This window comes from Peromyscus eremicus, chromosome 15, assembly GCF_949786415.1.
Source record: "Peromyscus eremicus chromosome 15, PerEre_H2_v1, whole genome shotgun sequence".
Taxonomy (NCBI): domain Eukaryota; kingdom Metazoa; phylum Chordata; class Mammalia; order Rodentia; family Cricetidae; genus Peromyscus; species Peromyscus eremicus.
In genome coordinates, this window is record NC_081431.1 from 86,218,100 (window position 1) to 86,239,413 (window position 21,314).

Sequence of the window (21,314 nt, forward strand, 5' to 3'; positions counted from 1 at the left end):
CTTTAGCTGCACATTTCCTAGAGAATTGTATTTAATAGTTGTCAGATGGCTTCCCAGTTGACCCGACTCCATGGTATTTTAGGGGCAGTAAAAATGCAATTCTTGCATTTTAATATATTCTAATTCTACACAGAGGAAGTTCTTAACTGATATATTTAAATCAGGTTGCAAGAAATAGGACCTAAAATAATACAAGAATTCTGGTGATGAAACTAGTTTTTTCCTAGTTAAGACCAGTTCGAAAACGGCATGAATGACCTTTTATTTTCTACTCCTTAACACATAGCTATAATTTCCCATGACTATGGTCTCTACAGCCCAATTCAACCCTCTCTACCCCCTCCCCCCATTTTCTTTAAGTGTCAGCAGAATCTATGTTTCTTTAATGGAACATGTTCTATTTTGAGGAAGTTGCGCCTTTCCTCAGATAAGTAGTGGAGTTGTGTGTGTGCGTGTGTAAGTGGTGTGTGTGTGTGTGTGCAGAATTGGAGTGTTAAAGTAGTATGTGAGAGCTTAGAGTGACAGTACTAGGGATGGCTCCTAATATAAAGCCTTTTTAAAAAATCCAAGATAAAAAACAACTGTGTCTAATATTTCATATTCTCCCTTTTACAATTATTTTTTCTCAACATATGCTAGAACAGCCCAGAACTCATATTGAATGTTTAAACCAAGATGAATTTTTAAGTAGTATTTTTATTCTTTGGGAATTTGATGCAGTGTATTTTGATCATATCATCCCCTCTTCTCCAACTTCTCCCATATCAACTGTTACCTCCCAACCTATCCAACTTTGTGTTCTCATTCTCATATTCTCCCTCCCTTTAACTCAAGGATTCCAGTTTATGTTTCCCAAATATTCTTGGAGGGGGCTGCCCTAGAGCATGGCTAGTTTACCAGAGAACACACCATTAAAGAAAACTGACTGTCCCCCTCTGAACAGCCAGTAGCTCCTCAGCTAGGGGTGGGACTTTATGCCCACCTGTCTCCTTCATGCTGGGTTTGTTTTTCTGGCTTGAGCTTGCAAAGGCCTTATGGGTGCTATCACAACTGCTGTGACTTCATGTGTTCACTTGCCCTACTGTGTCTGGAAAACATGATTTTTTTATAGACATCTACCACTCCATCTCTTTCTGTCCCCTCTTTCATGATGATCTCTGAGCCTGGAGGAAGGGGTGTGATTTGGATGTCTTAGTTAGGGCTAGGCCCTTCTCTGCATATTGACCAGTTGTTAAACAAAGATATTTTTGCACCCTGAGACTGGTGTGTTTCCATATGGCGGATCCCCATGGTGGGCAGGTGGAGTTGTCCACAGACTTTGGTGGGTGACCCTGTGTGCTGAGCACCCCGTACCTGGTTGTTGCAAAAGCTACTTATGAGAACAGAGCTATGGTACATTCCATTCCACCTTGTCCTGCCTTTCTCTTTGGATGATTTGGAACCTGATTACTGCAAGGATTCTCTCCCTATGTCTGCTGAATTAAATTCCCAGATGCTAGGACCTGTCTTTTTGTTCCTGTTTCTAAATCTAGCTCCCACCTTTTCCTGTTCGTGTAGCTTCTGGATTTTCTGAGGTATCTGAACTAGAGCTCCAGTTTATCAATGGACTTTCTGCATTTTGTTTCTGCAGCCTGAGATTCCTGAATGCATCTGCAAACAAACTGGAAACTTTGCCTCCAGCCACGCTTTCTGAGGAGACAAGCAGTATCTTACAGGAGTTGTACTTGACAAACAACAGCCTCACCGATAAGTGTGTGCCTTTGTTAACAGGGCACCCACGTCTGAAGATCCTGCACATGGCCTATAACCGGCTTCAGAGCTTCCCAGCAAGGTAACAGAGGGTTGTAAAGCCATGCTTTTACATATGTGTTCACAGAAGGGGGAGACATCACAGAGGAAGCCTTAGTTCAAGGTAATATAAGTATGTTTGCTCTTCCTCCCTCATTCGGTTATCTTTTATGCAAGCTGCAGTCAGCAAGCATTCCCTTAGAACAACTGTATTGGTTTTTCTAATACAAATATTTCCAAAAACCAAATCACTAGAATATTCGTAAGATTTTCAAATAAGATATATTTTTAGTAGCCATTTTTTCTGTTGTTTCTCTTTAGCTAGTCAGTTTTATTTGAGAAACAAAAAGCAAAAAACACTAATGTGTTTAAGAGTTGGAATGTGGGGGACTGGAGAGATGGCACCTGTTGTTCCTGCAGAGGACCTGGGGTCGGGTTTCCAGCAATCACATGATAGCTCACAACTATCCAGAACTCCAGTCCCAGAGGATCCAGCACCCTCTTTGACCTCTGTAGGCACCATGCAAGTGGTGCACACGTATGTATCCAGGCAAAATGTTCACACATAAAATAAATATAAATTCATAAATTACTTTTAAAAAAAGAGTTGGCAGTCAAATCTTACCAAATAATATTATCCTGCTGGACAATGTTATCAGTACTTCTAAGAATAAATTTCTCTAGAGTGACAAAGGAAAGTTTTTCTTTATTAATTTTTACTTTTTAAACAGGCTCATGTAATTAAAAATATTTACACACACACACACACACACACACACACACACACACAGAGAGAGAGAGAGAGAGAGAGAGAGAAGTGACTCAGTAGTTAGGGTTGCTTACCTCTCTTTCAAAAGACCCAAGTTTCATTCCGAATGCCCCAAGTCTGGATCAACCGTCTGTACCTCCAATTCTAGGGTATCTAACACTCTCTTCTGTCCTCCCCAAGTACCTACATGTATGTGCACACACAGAGACTCATACACATAAACAAACAGTGATATTTTAAAAATACGTGTTATAAGATTTACCTCATATTTAGTACTTAATGCAAACTCCCTTGTTGTAGCAATTTAGTAATAACTTTTGATATTATCTTAAACTGTACCTATTCATTTTTATATAGTATTTAATAAAACAATGCATTTGTAGTCTTTATGACATTTTTTTGAACACTTAGTAAATACTACCTACAATTAAATTATTTGTTCATTTTTCTGGGGAAAAAGTTGGCATGTAAACCAGGAAGCCATTTTTTATTCCTCCCTGGTCTGAGGGCTGGCCCAGTGGGCAAAGTGCTTGCAGCCCAAGCGTGAGGACCCCAGTGTCAGTCTCCAGTGCTCACAGAAAAGCATGCATGCTAACATGTGCTGTAACCCCAGCTCTGGAAGCCAGGCAGGCAGATTCTGCTCACTGGCTGGCGAGCCTAGCCAATTGGTGAGCTCCATGTTCAAGTAAGAAGTCCTCACACTTTTTGTTTCCTTCATAGTAGACCACTAACTAGTGACTGTCTCAGAAGGTTCAGTGGAGAGGGCTAGAGGAAGACATCCAACGTGGCCTCTACTCGCTGCCACATGCATATATACCACACATAAACACACAGAGACACTTAAAACCCCAGATAGTATAGCACTGCAGAGGCCAGTGTTCGATCTTTTGCCCCACAAAAAGGAGGGGGGAGGAAGAAAGGAAAGTAACAAGACAAAAGTATAGTGGTGACCTGTACAAACATAGAAATGGCTTGGCATTATAAAGAGTGGCTTCAGAAGGTCCAGTTGTTTTAAATCTCTGTCTGGGGGAGCAGTAGCATCCTGTCTGACTGTGCAGAAGCTCATGCACTGAGCTCGCCAAGAAGATTTACTCTGTTTTTATTTCACTGACATTTTTCTTACAAGTTAGGACTGGAACACACACCTGTTCATCAAAGAAGTAAACATTAACCTTCTGGTGTTCTGCTGGTCAGTGCAGATCAGTATAGAATCAAAATAATATTCCTTCGGCTGCCCAGAGCAACTCCCCATCTGTTGAAGCTTTTGCAGGAGGAAGGAAGATCCATGTGTGTGTTGACTTCAGACATTGCTTTGGTTTTGCTAATGTGGTTTTCATTCCCATTACCCCCTCATTTGATGTTGATGGTTAAATTGCTACTTCTATGCATTTGTACCTTACAGGGGAATGCAAAGGTAATGCTCTGGCAGTGGGCACAGTCACTACATAGTAATGTGCCTGAAGGGGCTTCTCTTGTCTGATTTTTGGTGGTATATTTGTAAATTCTGTATGAAAAGTGATCATTGACTCTGAGACTGTGCCCCCATGGGTAACATGCCAGGTGTCAATCACCAGCCTGAAGTATATGACAGATTTTTATGTAGTTGGTAAAAATTAATCTTGCTGTGATTTCCCTCCCCTAGAGTTGTGATGTGTAATGTCTCCTGTAGAAACGGCCTGTCTCCTTGGAGTAGACCACTAACGAGATGGCTGTGAGCATATTCCAGTAATCAAGCCATTGCTGAGCCATCTTCTGTCTGTGTCGAGAAATGAAAACCTTTCCTTCCTTGGGCCTAATTTCCATACTGTTCATCTTGTTTCATGCCTCATTATCTATTGATTTCTTTACATTTCTTTTCAAATGTGAAGGACAGCATATTAAAATAATATATGAATTCCAGCTATCATAAATTACTTCATACTCTATATTGTTATTTGTAGTATAACCACAGAGCCTGGTGGATGTGCTTTATAATATCAAAGGATATGATTTCATAAGAAAACTTAGTCATTGTCATATATGAGGCATATGTTTATATAAAGACAAGAAAGAGAATCTTTAACATTTGAGAGTTCATACAGCAACAGTATTTCTTGATACACTTTTTTAAATGTATTGCAACAAGTAGAATCATGAGTAGAAAAAATATCAGGAATGGTAAACTCATAAGAATTCTCACATTACTTGGTCACTTATCACTAGGGTGGAAAATGGATCTAAGGAGTGGATGATGTAATGGTGAAGAACTTGTTCTGTCCTCCAGACTACAGAGAAAGCATGGAACTCTGAAATTGTCACCTAGTTGCTTAGTTTAATTATTAAAATTACAGATGTTTGAAAAATAAAAATATTTTAAAATAAAATACTAAATTATGTTAAAACATGTTACTAAGGTTGAGATGATGCATTACATAGATGATGAATAAGACATGAAAGTCGTTTCTTTTGTAGCCATCTTGAATTTAGGCTCTCCAGAAGAAGAGATGAATTGTATAGCTTTCAACCTACCCCGCTCCAGCACTTTGGTTTAGGTGCTGGGTCTGAGGACAGAAACATACCTAGTAGGAGCTTTGTCGTATTCTCTGCAGTCTGGAGTATTCATCTCCAACACAAAGAAGTCATACTCAGCCTAAGCTCAAAGCAGTTATGGATTGATGTTTGCTCTTTAAGTAGGATTTCCATTGGAATTCCCACTAAGCTACATAGCAAAAAAAGTTTTAAGAGGAGAAGAACCACCATTTTCCTTCTTATCAGTTTAAGAGTTGAACTTAAGTTTTTGTTCTGTAAGAGGAAAGAAGTGATAAAAATTTTCCTACTTAAGCAACAGTGAAAAATATTTATCAAAATGACTATTGTAAGTGAATCTTTAAAGTCATGAGTTCTTTTTTTCATTGTGTCTGTCCATTTAAATGGTCTTGTAGTTAATTGATAATTCTCCCATCCATTTCTTTTAGTAAAATGGCAAAACTAGAGGAACTTGAAGAAATTGATATCAGTGGGAATAAACTGAAAGCCATCCCAACAACGATCATGAATTGCAGGCGCATGCACACAGTGATTGCTCACTCCAATTGCATCGAAGTCTTTCCTGAAGTTATGCAGCTCCCAGAAGTCAAGGTTTGTGGGTGATCATGGACTCCATCCAGGCTCCAAGTCAGCAGATTTGGCTTCCTAAACACTGTGGGGGCTGTGCTATGGGGGCTTTCTTGTATACCGTGCAGGGTGACATGCCAGCACAGAGACTCCACATTAACCTGGTTTCTCTTAGTTTCTGTGCCCGGCTTAATATAATGCAACTCTTAGATGTAGATACTTCCTCTTTTGCTATGGTGTTTTTGTTTGTTTATATGCTTGCTTACTTTTTAAATATTCTGTTTAAAATGCAAATAGATAAATTGTGTGAAGCCCTAATTTTCATTACTTATACCTTAGTTATTTTCAGCTGCTGTGCTAAAATACCCTGACCAAAGTAACTCAAGGGAGAAAGGATTGATTTTAGCTCACAGTTCAAGATACAGTCCAAGATACAGTCAGTCCATCATGGGGAAGAAGCCAGGGCAGCGGGGCTTGGAGCTGCTGGCTGGTCACTGTACCACAGCTGGCAGAGAGGGGCTATGCATGCCTGTGCTTAGCTCACTTTCGCTGTTCATGCAGTTCAGGTGGGCCTGCCTACAAGTAAGATGGGTCTTTCCACATCCCTTAATTTAATCAAGAGGCCTGGCTCACTGGTGACTCTAGAGCCTGTCAAGTTGAGAATTGACACTAACCATCATGACTCAGCCCTGTAGGGTGAGAGGAGGAGGGATTAGAAATAGACATTTAAAATTCTCAGATTTTGACTCTTACAAAATAGGTTTTACAGAGTGAAAGCTAATCCTGTTCTGGTTTTTTCCTTGGATTTCTGGGTTCTGGAATCAGTGGTTCCTGTTCCTGTGGAGTTCCTTCTTTTTCTGCTATTTTCTGTATAACACAGAAATAAATGTACCTCCCTTTAAATTCTATTTATTTTTTTCCTCTGTATGAGTATTGTTTCTTAAAAATAAAGTGCAGGCCAGGCAGTGGTGGTGCATGCTTTTAATTCCAGCACTCGGGAGGCAGAGCCAGGCGAATCTCTGTGAGTTCAAGGCCAGCCTGGTCTACAGAGTGAGATCCAGGACAGGCACCAAAACTATACAGAGAAACCTTTTCTCAAAAAAACAAACAAGTGCATTTGATGCAAATCTGTGAAGGCCAGAAGAGGGCACTGGATCTTCTTGAACTGGAGGTGGTGAGCTGTCCTGTGGATGCTGAGCACCAAACCCTGGTTCTCTGCAAAAGCAGCTAATGTTCTTAGCTGCTGAACCATTTCTGCAGCCCTCAACACTTTCAAACCTTTGCTTCAGGTGCTGTTATTAAATTAGTTTCTTTTGATTCTTTGTCTTATGCTGTAGCATGTTCCATATCAAGCTCCTCCATTACAAACAGATACAGTAATTACTGGTTTTTCAGGAGGCAGATGATTGGAGTTCAAGTAATAGCAAGTGTTCTTTATGTGTCCAAATTGTTGTTGAAAAAAAAGTTATTTTGTTTTGTAAGTATAAATGGGTATTTTAGAGATTATATATATAATATATATATTATATATATATATATATAAAATATATATATCACACACCAAAAAAAAAAAACACATACACACACATTTCAAATTTCCAAAAGAGAATTCCTGGTTCCAAATGATTAATAAACCTATAAAAGTCTTTACTGCAAATTGAGCCCAATATCCTATTTTAAAACTTAATTTATTGATATTATTGTGTGTGTATGATGTATGTTTGGGCATGTGCATACCATGACATGCTGGAGGCCAGGGGACAACTTGTGTGGAATTGGTTGTCTTCTACCTTTACGTGGATTGTGGAGACACTCAGTTATCAGCCTTGCAGGGAAAGTACTTTACCCACTGAGCTGGCTCTCCAGCTCATAGACTATAGAGTCTACTTTTGGTATAGAAAGAATAGTTTTATTATTGAGCTTAGTACACTAAATTTTATTCATATTGTTTCTTAAAAATAAAGCAAAATTATAGTTGCAGTATGTCTCATAAAAGTATTATAATCATTGTAGTTATAAAACTTAATAGAACAAGTTGAAAGGGTAAGATCATGTTTTATTCAGCTAGTTTTCTCCAGTGGCCATAATTTACAGATTTCAAATTCACAGATTCCTTGATACAGTTAGGGTTCTGGGTCTTTTTTGTTTTTTTTTCTGTTTGTTTTTTAAGACATAGTCTCATGTGTCCCAGGCTGGCCTTTAAATCCCTATGTTGCCAACTAGTTTTCAGTCAGCTAATGAGAAACCCACACTACAATATAAGTAAGATTTGGCCTAGCTGAGCCTGGGCCTGGGTCCATGCCTTGGCCATTGGTGGCTGCCACATCCCAGAAACCAAGGTGGCTGTGAAGCTGGTACTTGGTTCTTCCCTTTGGGGCCACTGAACTGCATAGGGACCACAGTTGTAATGTAGTAACTTTCTGTAATCTTTGTGGAAATTTATTTTAAGCACATGAAATAGGTTTTCAGCAATGGAATTTGGTCAGTACAACTTGTATGTGGGATTTCAGTACCACATCAGCTGATCCTGTGTCAAGTCTCATGGTTTGTATCTTCTTGACTCTTGAATGTAGCTTCCTGCATTCCCTTCAGAAGTTATTCTTATGTATGTTGTGCATGCTCTGGACATGCTGTAAGCTCATCCTCGAGCGATAGACTATAAATTATTTTTAATCGGTGGCTATAAGCTGAAAATAGACTTCCCTCTGAATATAGATCAGCTCTTAACCAGCAAGGGAGGAACACAACCTCAGAATCAGCCGTGTGCTTCAGCCTGGCTCAGCTGTACCCAACAAGCCTGCCTGGTGTTCTTGTCACTAGCGTGCAGTGAAAGAGCGTGTACTTAGTTGTAAGGATCTCCAAAATGTGGGGAGAAGGCTGGGTTAAGTGGACCGAACAAAAGTATTTGTTCTTCAGGAAGTAAAGTGATGGAAAACAGCTAGGTCAGGATGCAGGTAGGTGGGGTTGGCCTGCTTCTCTAATGTACATATATAGCAGCAGGGACCAGGAACCAGTATCCAAGTCCTGGAATTAGATTCAGCAACAATCATTTAGGAAATGTTGTTCTAAAAGCTAGGATGTCAGTTCTGGTTTGGGGCAGAGCACCATCAAAGGGTTCAGAGGAGCGGGAGAGGTGGCCATTAAAGCCACTTGGTTCTAGCCTCCCCAGAAACAGACCAGCAGGAAGCTTGGGCTGCACATTCTCACACATAAAATTGGGGCGCTCTGGCTAGTTATATTTCCATCTGTTTTTAAACTCTAGTTTCTCCAGTTATGAATTCTTGTAACTAAATCCAAAATCTATTTGGAAAAAATCAATGAAGTTAGTACACGTCAATTTAAAAGGAAAGCTATCTACAGGTTGAGTTTAAATATTAATTATATTGGACTAATTATATCCAAGTGCAACTTTCTATAGAAAAGCAGTTCTCTGCTTGGCCTCTGTATTTATAGTCAAACATAGGCTCAGAGGTTCAGTCAGATGATAACTTACTTCTGGTCACTTATCTTTCTCCTCTAAGGCATTGTTTTTCTCCAGGTTTTTTTTCCCCCTTTTTAGTAAAATCTCTATAATCTAGATCAGTGGTTCTTGACCTTCCTAATGCTGCAACCCTTTCATACATACAGTTCCTCATGTGGTGACCCCAACCATAAAATTTTCATTGCTACTTCACAACTATAATTTTTCTATTGTTATGAATTGTAATGTAAATACTGATATTTCTGATGATCTTAGGTGACCCCTGTGAAAGGGCCTTCTGATGCCCCCAGAAGTTGAGAACTACTGATCTAGATTGCTTCTAACTCAAACTGACAAGCATTCCTGTGGTGATTTTCAGAATCCAAGGTGTTTGTAGTCACGTGTAAGTCAGGAGGTACAGGATGTCAGAAAAGGGTTGTCTACCCAACTGCTTCCTGCCCTGGCCAGTTCTTCCTCCCATAGACCAGCTGTTATCACTCCCTAGATCACTGTGTGGCCTTCCAGGGCTGACTTTGTCTTCTGTGTTCTTGCATTATGAATTATTTCCTACATGTCTGGTGCAAGTTCAATAGATGAATTTTTTAAATTAATTTTTTCATATATTTTGATTATGCCTCCCTCAGTTGTTCCCTGATCCTTTCCACCTCCCTGCCTATTTAGCTTTGTTCTTTCTCACTCTCTCTTTCAAACATAAAAATAAGAAACAAAAAGACAGCAAAGAAATAAATAATGAAAAACCCCACAAAAAACAAAAATCAAAACAACCAAAAGACCAGTAAGACAAAAAATGCCACAACAAAGCAAAACTACCATTGAGTTTGTTTTCTGTAGGGCAATTTCATCTGGGTACACGGCCTGCCCTGGAGTGTGGAGAAAGATAAGTGACCAGAATTAAGCTGTCATCTTATGATATACCCAGGGCCACTCCATTAGAGAGAATTGATTTTTTTCCTTTGACAGTGGGTGTCACTTGCAGACAGCTTCTTGGCTGGCAGTGGGACCTGATGTCTGCTTCCCCCTCTCAGTACTGGGATCCCATCTGGTTTCAACCTGTACAGGTCTTGTGCCTGGTGCCACAGTCTCTGTGAGTTCCTGTGTGTATCAGTCACGTGGGGTCTGACAGACAGTTTCCTTGGGGCCATCTCTACTCTGGACAGTTGTTTCCTCCGACGGTTCTACGTAGCTCACTCCCTGAGCCGAGGTAAAGGATTTGATGAAGACATCCATCCCCTTCAGGGCTGAGTGCTCCAAAGTCTGTCATTCTCTGCACATTGTCCACTTGTGGGTCTCCATGGTTAATTCCCATCTGCAGCAAGAAGAAGCTTCTCTGATGTGAATTGGGTGAGGCACTGCTCTGTGGGTATAGCAGTATATACATATGATATATAGGATATGTCATCAGTGAGGCACTGCTCTGTGGGTATAGCAGTATATACATATGATATATAGGATATGTCATCAGTGAGGCACTGCTCTGTGGGTATAGCAGTATATACATATGATATATAGGATATGTCATCCATGACGCACTGCTCTATGGGTATAGAAGTACGTATATATGATATATAGGATATGTCATCAGTGAGGCACTGCTCTGTGGGTATAGAAGTATATACATATGATATATAGGATATGTCATCAGTGAGGCACTGCTCTATGGGTATAGAAGTACGTATATATGATATATAGGATATGTCATCAGGAATCATCTTATTACTGTGTTCTTTTAGTGAAATAATAGTCGTGGGTTTTCCCAAAGGCTGGTTACCTATCTAGTTTCAGGTCTTGGCCACTTTGGCAGTGTCAAGTGTGGGATCCATCTCATGGAGTGGGCCTTAAACCCAATCAAAAAGTGGTTGGCTACTCCAATTTGTCCACTGTTGCACCAGTATATATATGCAGGCAGATTGCTGTTGTAGATCTCGGGGTTTATTGCTGGATGATGATGATGTAGCATGCAGAGTACCTTCTAGAACCATGAACACTGGTCAGTAGGAGTGAAGCTTTTAGCTCCTCTGTGTTTGATAACAATGTTTTCTTAGGGACTTACTATCAAGTTGTGGAAAGTAATCAATAGCCTATGATATTTTGGGCTTCCATGGGATACTTTTGGCCAATGGACTCAAAATGATGTAACCAATTCCTATCATTGGAGGTCTCACCTGTTGGCAAAGATGTTTGGTTGCAGAATTGTCTCTCCTATTATTTGGTGACTCAATTTCCATTCATTTCATATTTGTATGTATTTCAGAAAGCTTCTACAGTAGTAGGTTTCTGTATGGTTTCTCAAATGGGCTTAGATGTTCATTGTCCCTCCCCATATTCACACTTTACTCTTCCTTCCATCCCCTCCTCGTTTAACTCTATTTTCCCATTTACCTTTTTGTAACACGATACTCTTATTTCCCCTTCCTTAGAAGATTCCCTCCTCTCCATTGATCCCTTACTAGTACCTAACCTCTGTAATTATTTGGATTGAAACACACACATCTAAAGCTTAAAAGCTAATGTTCACATATAAGAGAAAACATACAGAATTTGCCTTTTGGAATCTGGGTTACTTCCCTGAGGATAACTTTTTCTAGCTCCATTCATTTACCTAAAATTTCATAATTCCCTTTTTCTTAACAGCTGAATAATTTTCTATTGTGTAAATACACCACATTTTCATTATTGTTCATCAGCTGATGGATATCTAGGCTATTTCCAATTTCTGGCTATTATACGGCAGAAACAAACATGGATGAATGTGGGGCGTTTACCCACCACCCCCACAGTTCCCCAGAGTTTTCTTGAGTGCGAGCAGCAGGAAATATTAGATAGAAAGATTTATTGCGGAGAATCTTGCGGAGATAAACAGATAGAAAATAAAGGATAGCCTCGAGAGGGCCTGGAACTTTTTCCAATGGCCCCGACTATCTCTGCCCCGGGGTTTTTATAGAGACGCCAAGGGGTGGAGCAAAAGACCTCCTCCCCCAGCACAGCCAAGTGCAGACCATCTCAGACACCTGCACTCAGGCCTGTGGTCCTAATCATCCTCTATGAGGACATGCTGGGTAAAGCCATGAGGAACCCGAAAACAGGCTCCCACAGATGAGCAAGTGTCTCTGTAGTAGGATGTAGAGTCCTTTGGGTACATGTGGAAGAGTGGTATACCTGATCTTTAGGTAGATCTATATTCCCAGCTTCCTGGGGAACTGTCACACTGATTTATAGTGGCTGTACAAGTTTGCATTCCCAGCAATGAGTAAATGTTCTTCTTTCCCCATATCCTTACTTCATGAGCTGTCATTTCTTTTGCCTTGGCCATTTTGACTGTTATAAGATCACAAATTAGATTTGGTTTGCATTTCCCTGAGGGCTAAGAATATCAAACATTGAATTCTTTCTTAGCCATTTGTGTTTCATCTTTTGAAAACTCTGTTTAGTCCTACACCCCATTTTCAATTTGGGTTATTTATTTTCTTTATGTCCAGGTTTGGTTTTGTTTCTGAAGTTCTGTGTCTTCCTCTTCTTCTGTTTTGCATTGAGAAGGCCCTTGGGGTTCGTGCTAATCTTGAAATTATAACCCTGAAGGCCCAAGCATGCACAGATATAAGCCATGGGAAAAGGGCCAATTCTTTTTCTTTTTTTTTCAATTAATGCTTTGTTTTAAATGCAGAACTAGACTTTAATGGAAAAGATTAATGGTGGAGTCAAAGAAAGTGAAAAGAATTTATGTAGCCAAGTCCTTAAATGGGTGTGGCAGAGTGGCAGGCCACAGTATTTTTTTGTATGGACTAGTGCTCATCTACAGCCTCTTCAGATCATCTTTCTTGTTTCCATTGTTCTATCAGTGTGTAGATCTGAGCTGTAATGAGCTAAGCGAAATCACATTACCAGAAAACCTACCGCCTAAATTGCAAGAGCTAGACTTGACTGGAAACCCTCGTCTTGCCCTGGACCACAAAAGCCTGGAGCTGCTGAAGTAAGTATTTATAAAGCACTGTGACCCCTCAAGTGTTCACTAGCAGTGGGACTTACAACTTGATAAACACTTGAAACGGGAGGAGTCTTTTGACTTAGTACCACATAAACAGCTGGGTGGAACACAAAAGGGTATTATCCAAGATGGGAGCATAAATCCCAGTGGTTCCTGGTAACGTTATTGTAATGCCTAATGCAAATGTCATCAAAAGATTTTGAAAGAGGTAGATGATCTGAAGGAAGTTGTTAAAAACTAAAATCTAGATTCTTTAAAGAAAAGAAAAACTGGAAATGTGGAATAGTTGCAGTTAGATCCTGCTAAAGTTTTCTTCTTTTTAGAGAGTTAATGGTTGATGTTGATAAAGTGTAACCAGTTGAAGTTTGAGGTAGCATCAGTAGAAAAGATGCCACTGTGTGAATATTCATTACAGAACTCCAAATATAGTTAATATGATTAAATTGTGTTTCACAAGTACTTTACAGCCATTAGCACCCTGATATTGAGCTTTGGTAGTAATCAGATGGGTCTCTATAGCATTAGACAAATAGAAAACTTACCGAGAAACTTGTACACACACCTGAAACACCCCCCAAAGGATAGGTAACAAATATTAAGAGTATTCTCCTTTAAGGCATAGGATTATGTGAGTGGTCTCAGCTTTCTCCGTTATACTTGTCAGCCCTGACTTGTATAAATAGCATTCTTAAACAGTGGCCCAGCATAGTCATTGTTTCTGCCATATATTCTTATACACTGCTCATGATTTTGTTGGAAGTTATACGCCATATGTTAGGAAAAAACTGAAAAGATAAGAATTTGGGGAATGGAGCATGAATAATCTTTTTGGGTAGCACAAATTGAAGCTTAAAGACCAGCTTTAACTTCCTAGTCAAAACTCATCTGGTTTAAGTAATGCTCACTTGCTGTTCTTTTAAATACTTAATAGAAAAATTAATATATGTCTAACTGAAGAATGCTGCTTAAACAAAGAGTCCCAGGGAAACCATGGGGACCTGGCTCTTCCTCAGTCTTCAGACTTCAGTTTCCTCATATCCTATAAGCTGAAAAGAGCAGCTGACATTATCCCTGAGACATTTGAGAGCTAAGAGTACCATGAAATGTCAATGTATATTTCCATCTTCATGAGTATTTATGATATGAAAGCTTTATTTTAAATAATTTGATCAACGCTAGGCATGATGGCTCACACTTGTAATCCAGCACTTAGAACACTGAGGCAGAAGGATTGACTTGAGTTTAAGGTAAGCAGAGGGTACCCAGTGATTTACAGGACTGCCTGAGCTACAGAGCAAGAGATCCTGTTTCCAAGAGATACAAAATAATTGTATCAATATTTCTCCTTATATGGACTAGGTATTTAGAGAAAAATTGTACCAAATAAGTTCCAGGTGGATTAATGAGTTAAATATATAGAATATAATGATTTTAATGTATTTGTAAGCTATAAATTATTTTTTTATGTCAGAAAGAGTTGAGAAAATCTCAATAAAAGAAACCAATATACATAGACTAGTATACACACACACGCACACACACACACAGAAGTGTTACACATGTTTTTATCAATTCCCACAACTACTAAAAGTAAATCTAAAAGACAGATGACAATTGGGAAGAAATACTAGAAAAACTAATTTAAAGCGTTGATATTGTTAGCAGAAATTACTCTTATAAACCAGTAAGAAACACTCCCATTTTGGGCTGAAGAGATAGCTCAGTGGTCAACAGTATATGTTGTTCTTGCAGAGGACTCCAGCTCCAGGGAATCCAATGACCTCTTATGGCCTAAGCAGATACCTGCACATACTGCATGTGCACATACACAGAATTAAAAATAAAATAAATCCTTTAAAAAGTTCTCATTCAAATAGAAAATGAGCCAACATCATTAATATTTTAAAAAAGAAGCATACACATACCCAAAAAGATGTTCAAGCTTATTAGTATATCAAGAAAAGATGAATATTCAAACATTTCAGATTGGCTCTGTGAGAGCACCTGGCCTTCCTTAGTACAGTTTTCTTCTCTCATTCTGTGAGTCTTTAAAACACTCGCATATGCCAGGGCTCTGAATACTAAAACTTGGTTTTATTTTCTTCTTTACACCCAGCTTCCAACCTCTTCCCCTGGTTCCTCTCAGACACACTGCTACCTCCCAATCCCTGAAAGTTTGTGGGGTTTAAATGACCCGTCCACTCATATACTCCTCGGTGTGGGGCCATCCACTAGTATGTGGTCATCCTACAACACCCTCAAAGAAAACTGATCATATCTCCCAGAAGTCATCAACTGTTCTAAGAGTCTCAGTTCAAATGAGATAATTATTAGGTATTTCCAGTTATATTTGGAATGAATATAAAATAACTTGAAAATACTCATGACATAATTAGAAAAATTTGCTGAACCACCGTAAGTGATAGGTGCATGACAGATAGATAGATAGATAGATAGATAGATAGATAGATAGATAGAAGGAGTATGATAAGTATGTGACAGATATATAGACAGGTAGATGGATGATAGATCCTATAGTTACATTTGCATAAATAAAATCTGTTAAAGTCTCTGCAGTAAGCCAAAGTGACTGACCTCCTGTGGCGAAGGCGTTGTGCTCTCAGAATTAAAAAATAATTAGTAAGGATGAATCATAATACTGAAAATGTTACCTTCTGGTTAGTATCACAGAGACTGTGTCTTAATAACTGGACTGTTTCCACACATTACTGTGCTTAGAGATTGGCAGACTTATTCTACAGGAGCTAGAGTGAGTGCATATGGGAACTCTTCTGTGGCCTGAGCTTTTGGGCTCAGCCCCATTCCAGATGGCAAGATGTTGGAGAGTCCATGCTGCTATCTTTTCAGGAGGCTATTGAGTTACCTAGTTAGGCCAGAGTGGTAAGTGCTTCATTACAAAGGATTGTTGGACAAGGTGGAGACACTGATTTTTTTTCCTGTAATGATTGGAAAATGGAATTATTTCTGTGAAAATTCTTTGGCCTATAAAGATTATCAGTGTCTTTGGAAATGGACCATCAGGTGTCCTGAGAATCAGGAAGGTGGCACAGGTATATGAAAGATGGGGGACATGACAGTGTATTTCAGAGAGAAAGTTAGTGTGAGCATCTGTGGAGAGCACATAGCAGTACATTCACTTTGTACTGCCTGTTGGCGAGAGTTTCTGTCCCACAAGCTGCCTCCAAGTAACCACACAGAGGGTTATTATTAATTTAAATGCTTGGCCAATAGCTCAGGCTTGATACTAGCTAACTCTTGCATTTCAGTTAACCCATATTTCTTATCTATGCTTTGCCACATGGCTTGGTACGTTTTCTCAGTATGGTATGCCCATCTTGCTTCTCTCTGCATGTCTGCTTGGGACTCCTGACCATGTCCTTCTTCTTCCCAGCATTCTCAGTTTGGCTCTCCCTCCTAACCGTATTCTGTTCAGCTGTTGGCCAGTCAGCTTCCTTATTAAACCTATCACAGCAACATATATTCATGGTGTAAAGGAATATTCCACATTTCCCCCTTTTTGTTTGATTAAAAAGGGAGGTTTTAACTTTAACATAGTAAAATTACATACAACAAAACAGTTATTAAGTAAGAATGACAGTTACAATATCCAGTCCATTTGTATTTGGCCAATTTAGAGAAAATACTATATTATTTATCTTGTGAGTCCAAAATTTTATACCTAATTTATCTTTTATTGTAATTAGTCTTCAACTCCATCAAAGACCCCAGAATGGTGAAATGTTACCTAATGACAGGGACATCTTGCTGCCTGAATAGTCACCCTAGGTTCTTCTGTAATGTTTGGACTATAGGCCTAGTATATCTGACAGACATTTCTGAGAAGCAGGAAATTTTGAAGGACTGTCCTACCTTGTCTTGGTAAAGTCTTGCAGTTCCCTTTTTTGTGTCCTGCTAGTCCAGGACAACTGAGGCAAGGGCAGTTTCTTTGCCCAAATGGCTAGCTTTTGCCATAAATAAAATAAATTCCATATGGAGTTTCTTCATTGCCCATCGTCTTCTCCGAAGTAGATTGGTGCTGCCAGGAGCAGTTGTGTCTCACTGTCATGAAAAGTCTTAAGTTGTTAAATATATTAAATGCCATATTCTGTAGGTCTTTGAAGTGTTTGAAGACTATCTATCTATCTATCTATCTAAATAGATCTATCTGTTTATGACCTTGAAACATACCTAACATGACTATAAGTTTAACTATTAATCTGTATTTCTTAATTATATATTTTTTTAAATGAGCTACATAAATATAATAACTCAAACAAGAGTAGAAACATTCATACAGTACAACAAGATTAACTTTAAATTTGTATCCATAAACCAAAATCCATACCAATGTAAAATATTTTGAAATTAATAGTTGTTTTTTGGATTAAGTAGAGTCAATAATCTGCCTTTTTATCTCGTCATTTCTATATCATATCCCCCTTTTTTCCTTTAGAAAGAGATCTTTGAATTTAACTCTTGTTTAGCGCTTTTTTTTAAACTAAGCAATAACAATTTGTAACCATCCCCCTTCAATGATAATAAATCTCTGGGGCATGGGTTTTGGCCTCATGTTGAACACCAGTTATTAAGATCAATCCACGTGAGTCTATTTAATGGATACTTAGGGATTTATTAAGATATAAATTGAGGAAATACACTCACAAATACAGAACCAAGCAAACAGCTGAAGTCGTCTTCTATTCTGTCCGGGAGTGAATGCACCTGTCTATCCAGTGTCCAATCACGCCAAGAAGAAGAACATGACCCTTCTCCGTCTCCTTTTAAGAGGTCATGTATGAAGGCAAGAAGTGCCGCCTCTTTGAGCCGTATAGCCCAAGGTCGTGGGCGGAGCAAATACCACTACAAACATCCATAACCCATCTTTTGGGAATGGACTATGTCCTGTTGTCTGTTGGCACTGGTACCTTTGGGGGGAACCTTGAGAAAATTGAGATAATAATGAAGTCCTGACTGAAGTATGAGGTAGTCCATGAGATTGGACCATCTCAGCCAGCAGCCCTGAAAGTTGTTTGGATGCAGAATTTTGAGGGGACTTTAACCAAGGCATTTTGAAATGCTGAATAACCTGGGCCATCTGTTTTTATTGGTATTTGATCCCCTTGTTCTGAAAAATACATAAATTTTAAAGGTAACAAATGTGTATTATTGCCAAGTATAGACTGTGTATTGTACACCAGTCAGCCAAAGATGCTTTTTTTGTTTTATATTTGAGCAGGTAAAATACATATCATGTGTCTGTAGTTCTTCTAGGTTTGTTTCTTCATGTTTGTAGCCAGGATTTTGAGGGGCTCTTCCTCAATTAAACCTGATCATCTTTAACTTTGAACGAATCCACAGGCTTTCATTTCCTGTGGAAATAAAAGCATAACCTCTTCCCCAAAGTGACTTTATCTTTTGACTTCCATTTTGAAGTCAAGACATTTTAAAAATATATAGGTTGGTTTAATACTGCTTGACAGCCTACTATGAAATTAAGAATTAATTTTATATTAATACCATCTATGTTTTTCCAGTGAGAAAGTGAATAGCTAGTAATTGAGAGTATACTCTTACGTGTGTTTCGGGGGAGGATGTGCACACCTGGACATGTACTCAGGTGACCTCTGCCACTCTCTTGAGACAGGGTCTCTCATTGAACCTGTAGCTAGGCTGGCGGCCAGCAAGCCCCAGCAATCTTCCTGTCTCTACCCCCTTTCCAACCCAGCACAGGGGTTACAGGTGCTCAGAGCCATGCTTGACTTTTTATATGAGTGCTGGGATCCAAACTCAGGTCCTCATCCCTAAACAAGAACCCCCTTTACCCACGGAGCCACCTCTCCAGCCCTTAGAACTTTTTCTTTAACCAAACTTGTTAATTCCAGAGAAATTTCAGTCATGTATTTCTACAACCAAAGTGAGCACTAGTTAAATTTTAACTGGTTCTTAGGAAGAGTATTCTGATAGTTAAAATTCTTGGGGTCTTAACAAAAAGAAATAAGCTTTAGGTTGTCAGGAAATGATGCATATGTTTACTATCTCTTATTTAAATAATGTGAAAAGAGCCCAGTGGTAATTCACAGTGAGCAGGCTTCATTTGGCCACATAGCATGCGTTCATTCTTAGGGCTGGGACTTCCTGCCCAGAGGCACTAGGTGCTGTCTGTAGGCTGCTTTAGAAACAGGGAGTTTTACTCCTTTTTATGTCATGCCTCTGTTTCAGTCCCACTAACCCTTTAATAGCTGAGAGAGAACTAAATCTCACATCTTGGGACATGGAGTGAACTAGTAACTTATTAATGTAATTTTACATGTCTTTTGTATGGTATTAGTATTAATGTAGATGGTTTATACATGTAAAGAAGAAACTGGAAGATCTAGGGTGGGGCAAGTCCTCAATAATGTTTGTTGGCTATTTGAATGGGTGATATGGACAGAAATTGGGTTTGGGGATGAATACTGCAGAATTCTCTAGCCATCACCTAGCTGGTATTTGTTCTTTTCAAATATGGATGTTCGTGGTGTAAGAATTATAACTTAACTTGGTACAAGTTTTGTTTCCTTTTAGGTTTAGTTTTAAGTACGTAAGTGTTCATGTTCACGTGTGTGCAGGTGTACATGGAAGCCAGAGGTCAGCCTCATTCCTCAAGAGCCGTCAACTTTGTTCCTCGAGACAGAGTCTGGGGCTCACCGTCAGGCTGACTGACCAGGCAGCCTGTCTCTGCCGCCTCAGTGCTGGGATTACAACTGTTTGCACAGATGCTAGAGGCCACACTCAGTTCTCGAGCTTGCACAAGTGCGTAGGCGTGCCAAGACTGAGGCAAGAGCAGACATGGAGCGGACAGTCTGCCAGTCTCTGATTGAAAACTGCTCCCCGTGCCATGGCTGTGCCCCTCTTCTCATTGTCAACATAAAGACCTGAGGAGTGGGTTCTTGATGCCAGTAGATACTTCATTCACAGGAGATGCAGCGGAGGTAGTAGGGGGGAGTGCTTAGCAGTTTTCATTCCTCAGGTAAAGTGACAGTTCACGCTCCTTTGCTCCTAATGACTCCTGCCACTTGTCTCTCCTTAGTAACATCCGCTGCTTCAGGATTGACCAGCCTTCAGCAGGAGATGCGTCTGGAGCTCCAGCAGTGTGGAGCCATGGTTACACTGAAGCATCAGGAGTGAAAAACAAGTACGTTGAGTGGAACTTTGAAACACAGATGCCTTTGTCTGACTCTTTCTTGGATAGAAGGAGACCTGGTGACACACATCCTTTTCTCCTGTGGAGTTTCTTAGTGCATGTTTCTCCAGAGTGAGGCTCACTCCTCAATGCTTAAACACCTGGCTGAGTACCTGCTTGGTATCACATAGTCTCCTTTGGTGAGAGATGTTGCTAGAATAAGATGTAACAGACACATTATATCTATGTAAGACGCCAGCATTTGGAAAAGGCCTAAGTATTGAAATGTATCTCTGCTCCTTTGAAAAGCCCCTTTATCTTTCTGGGAAGCCTGTTTACCAAGAGAGGAGTAGCTAATTGTCTACATTCAAGATCACTTACACTGCTGGCTGGAACACGCCTGCCGTCTACACTTGGCAGCCTTGGTTCTCAATTTCCCCATCGTTTCATCCGCTTCTCTTGCTACCAGTAGTAGTTCATTGGAATTTCTTTTTCTAAATTATTTCACCAGTCAGCCCTCTTTCCACTCCAAATGTGAATATTCCTGAGAATGCAGTCAGGCTGACCACACATTGTTTGAGGAGGGAAGGATGCTTAGGGAAGCAAAGAATCCTACAAACTAGAGTAGTCACTGCTTGGCTAAGGTATAAGGACACTGTTGAGAGTAGTGAAGGAATGGGAAGTAGAAAACAATCCGGAAATAAGCTCATTGTAAATCCTGAGTGTACTTAGAACCAGTCAGATAAAACAGTGTTCCATCCAGGCCTGTAATCCCCAAACTCAGAAGGTGGAGGCAGGGAATTGAAAAAACCAACACACACACTCTCACACCTACCTCACCACCACCCTAGACACACACACACTCACACCCACCTCACCACCACCCTACACATACACACTCATACCCACCTCACCACCACCCTACACATACACACACACCCTCACACCCACCTCACTACCACCCTAGACCCACTTAATCAGAAATTTTTAAAATATCCCAGGTGATTCTAAAGTGTCC

General features: G+C 39.8%; 1 protein-coding gene across 1 annotated transcript in view; it reads left to right on the forward strand.

Annotated features, from left to right (window-relative positions):
- Positions 1–21,314, forward strand: part of Phlpp1 (PH domain and leucine rich repeat protein phosphatase 1) — a 207,706-nt gene that overhangs the window by 168,845 nt on the left and 17,547 nt on the right. Inside the window, exons 11-14 of the mRNA XM_059280129.1 lie at positions 1,631–1,831; positions 5,512–5,674; positions 12,968–13,098; positions 20,204–20,308. Coding sequence (XP_059136112.1) covers positions 1,631–1,831; positions 5,512–5,674; positions 12,968–13,098; positions 20,204–20,308 — 600 coding nt within the window. The remainder of the gene's footprint in view (positions 1–1,630; positions 1,832–5,511; positions 5,675–12,967; positions 13,099–20,203; positions 20,309–21,314) is intronic.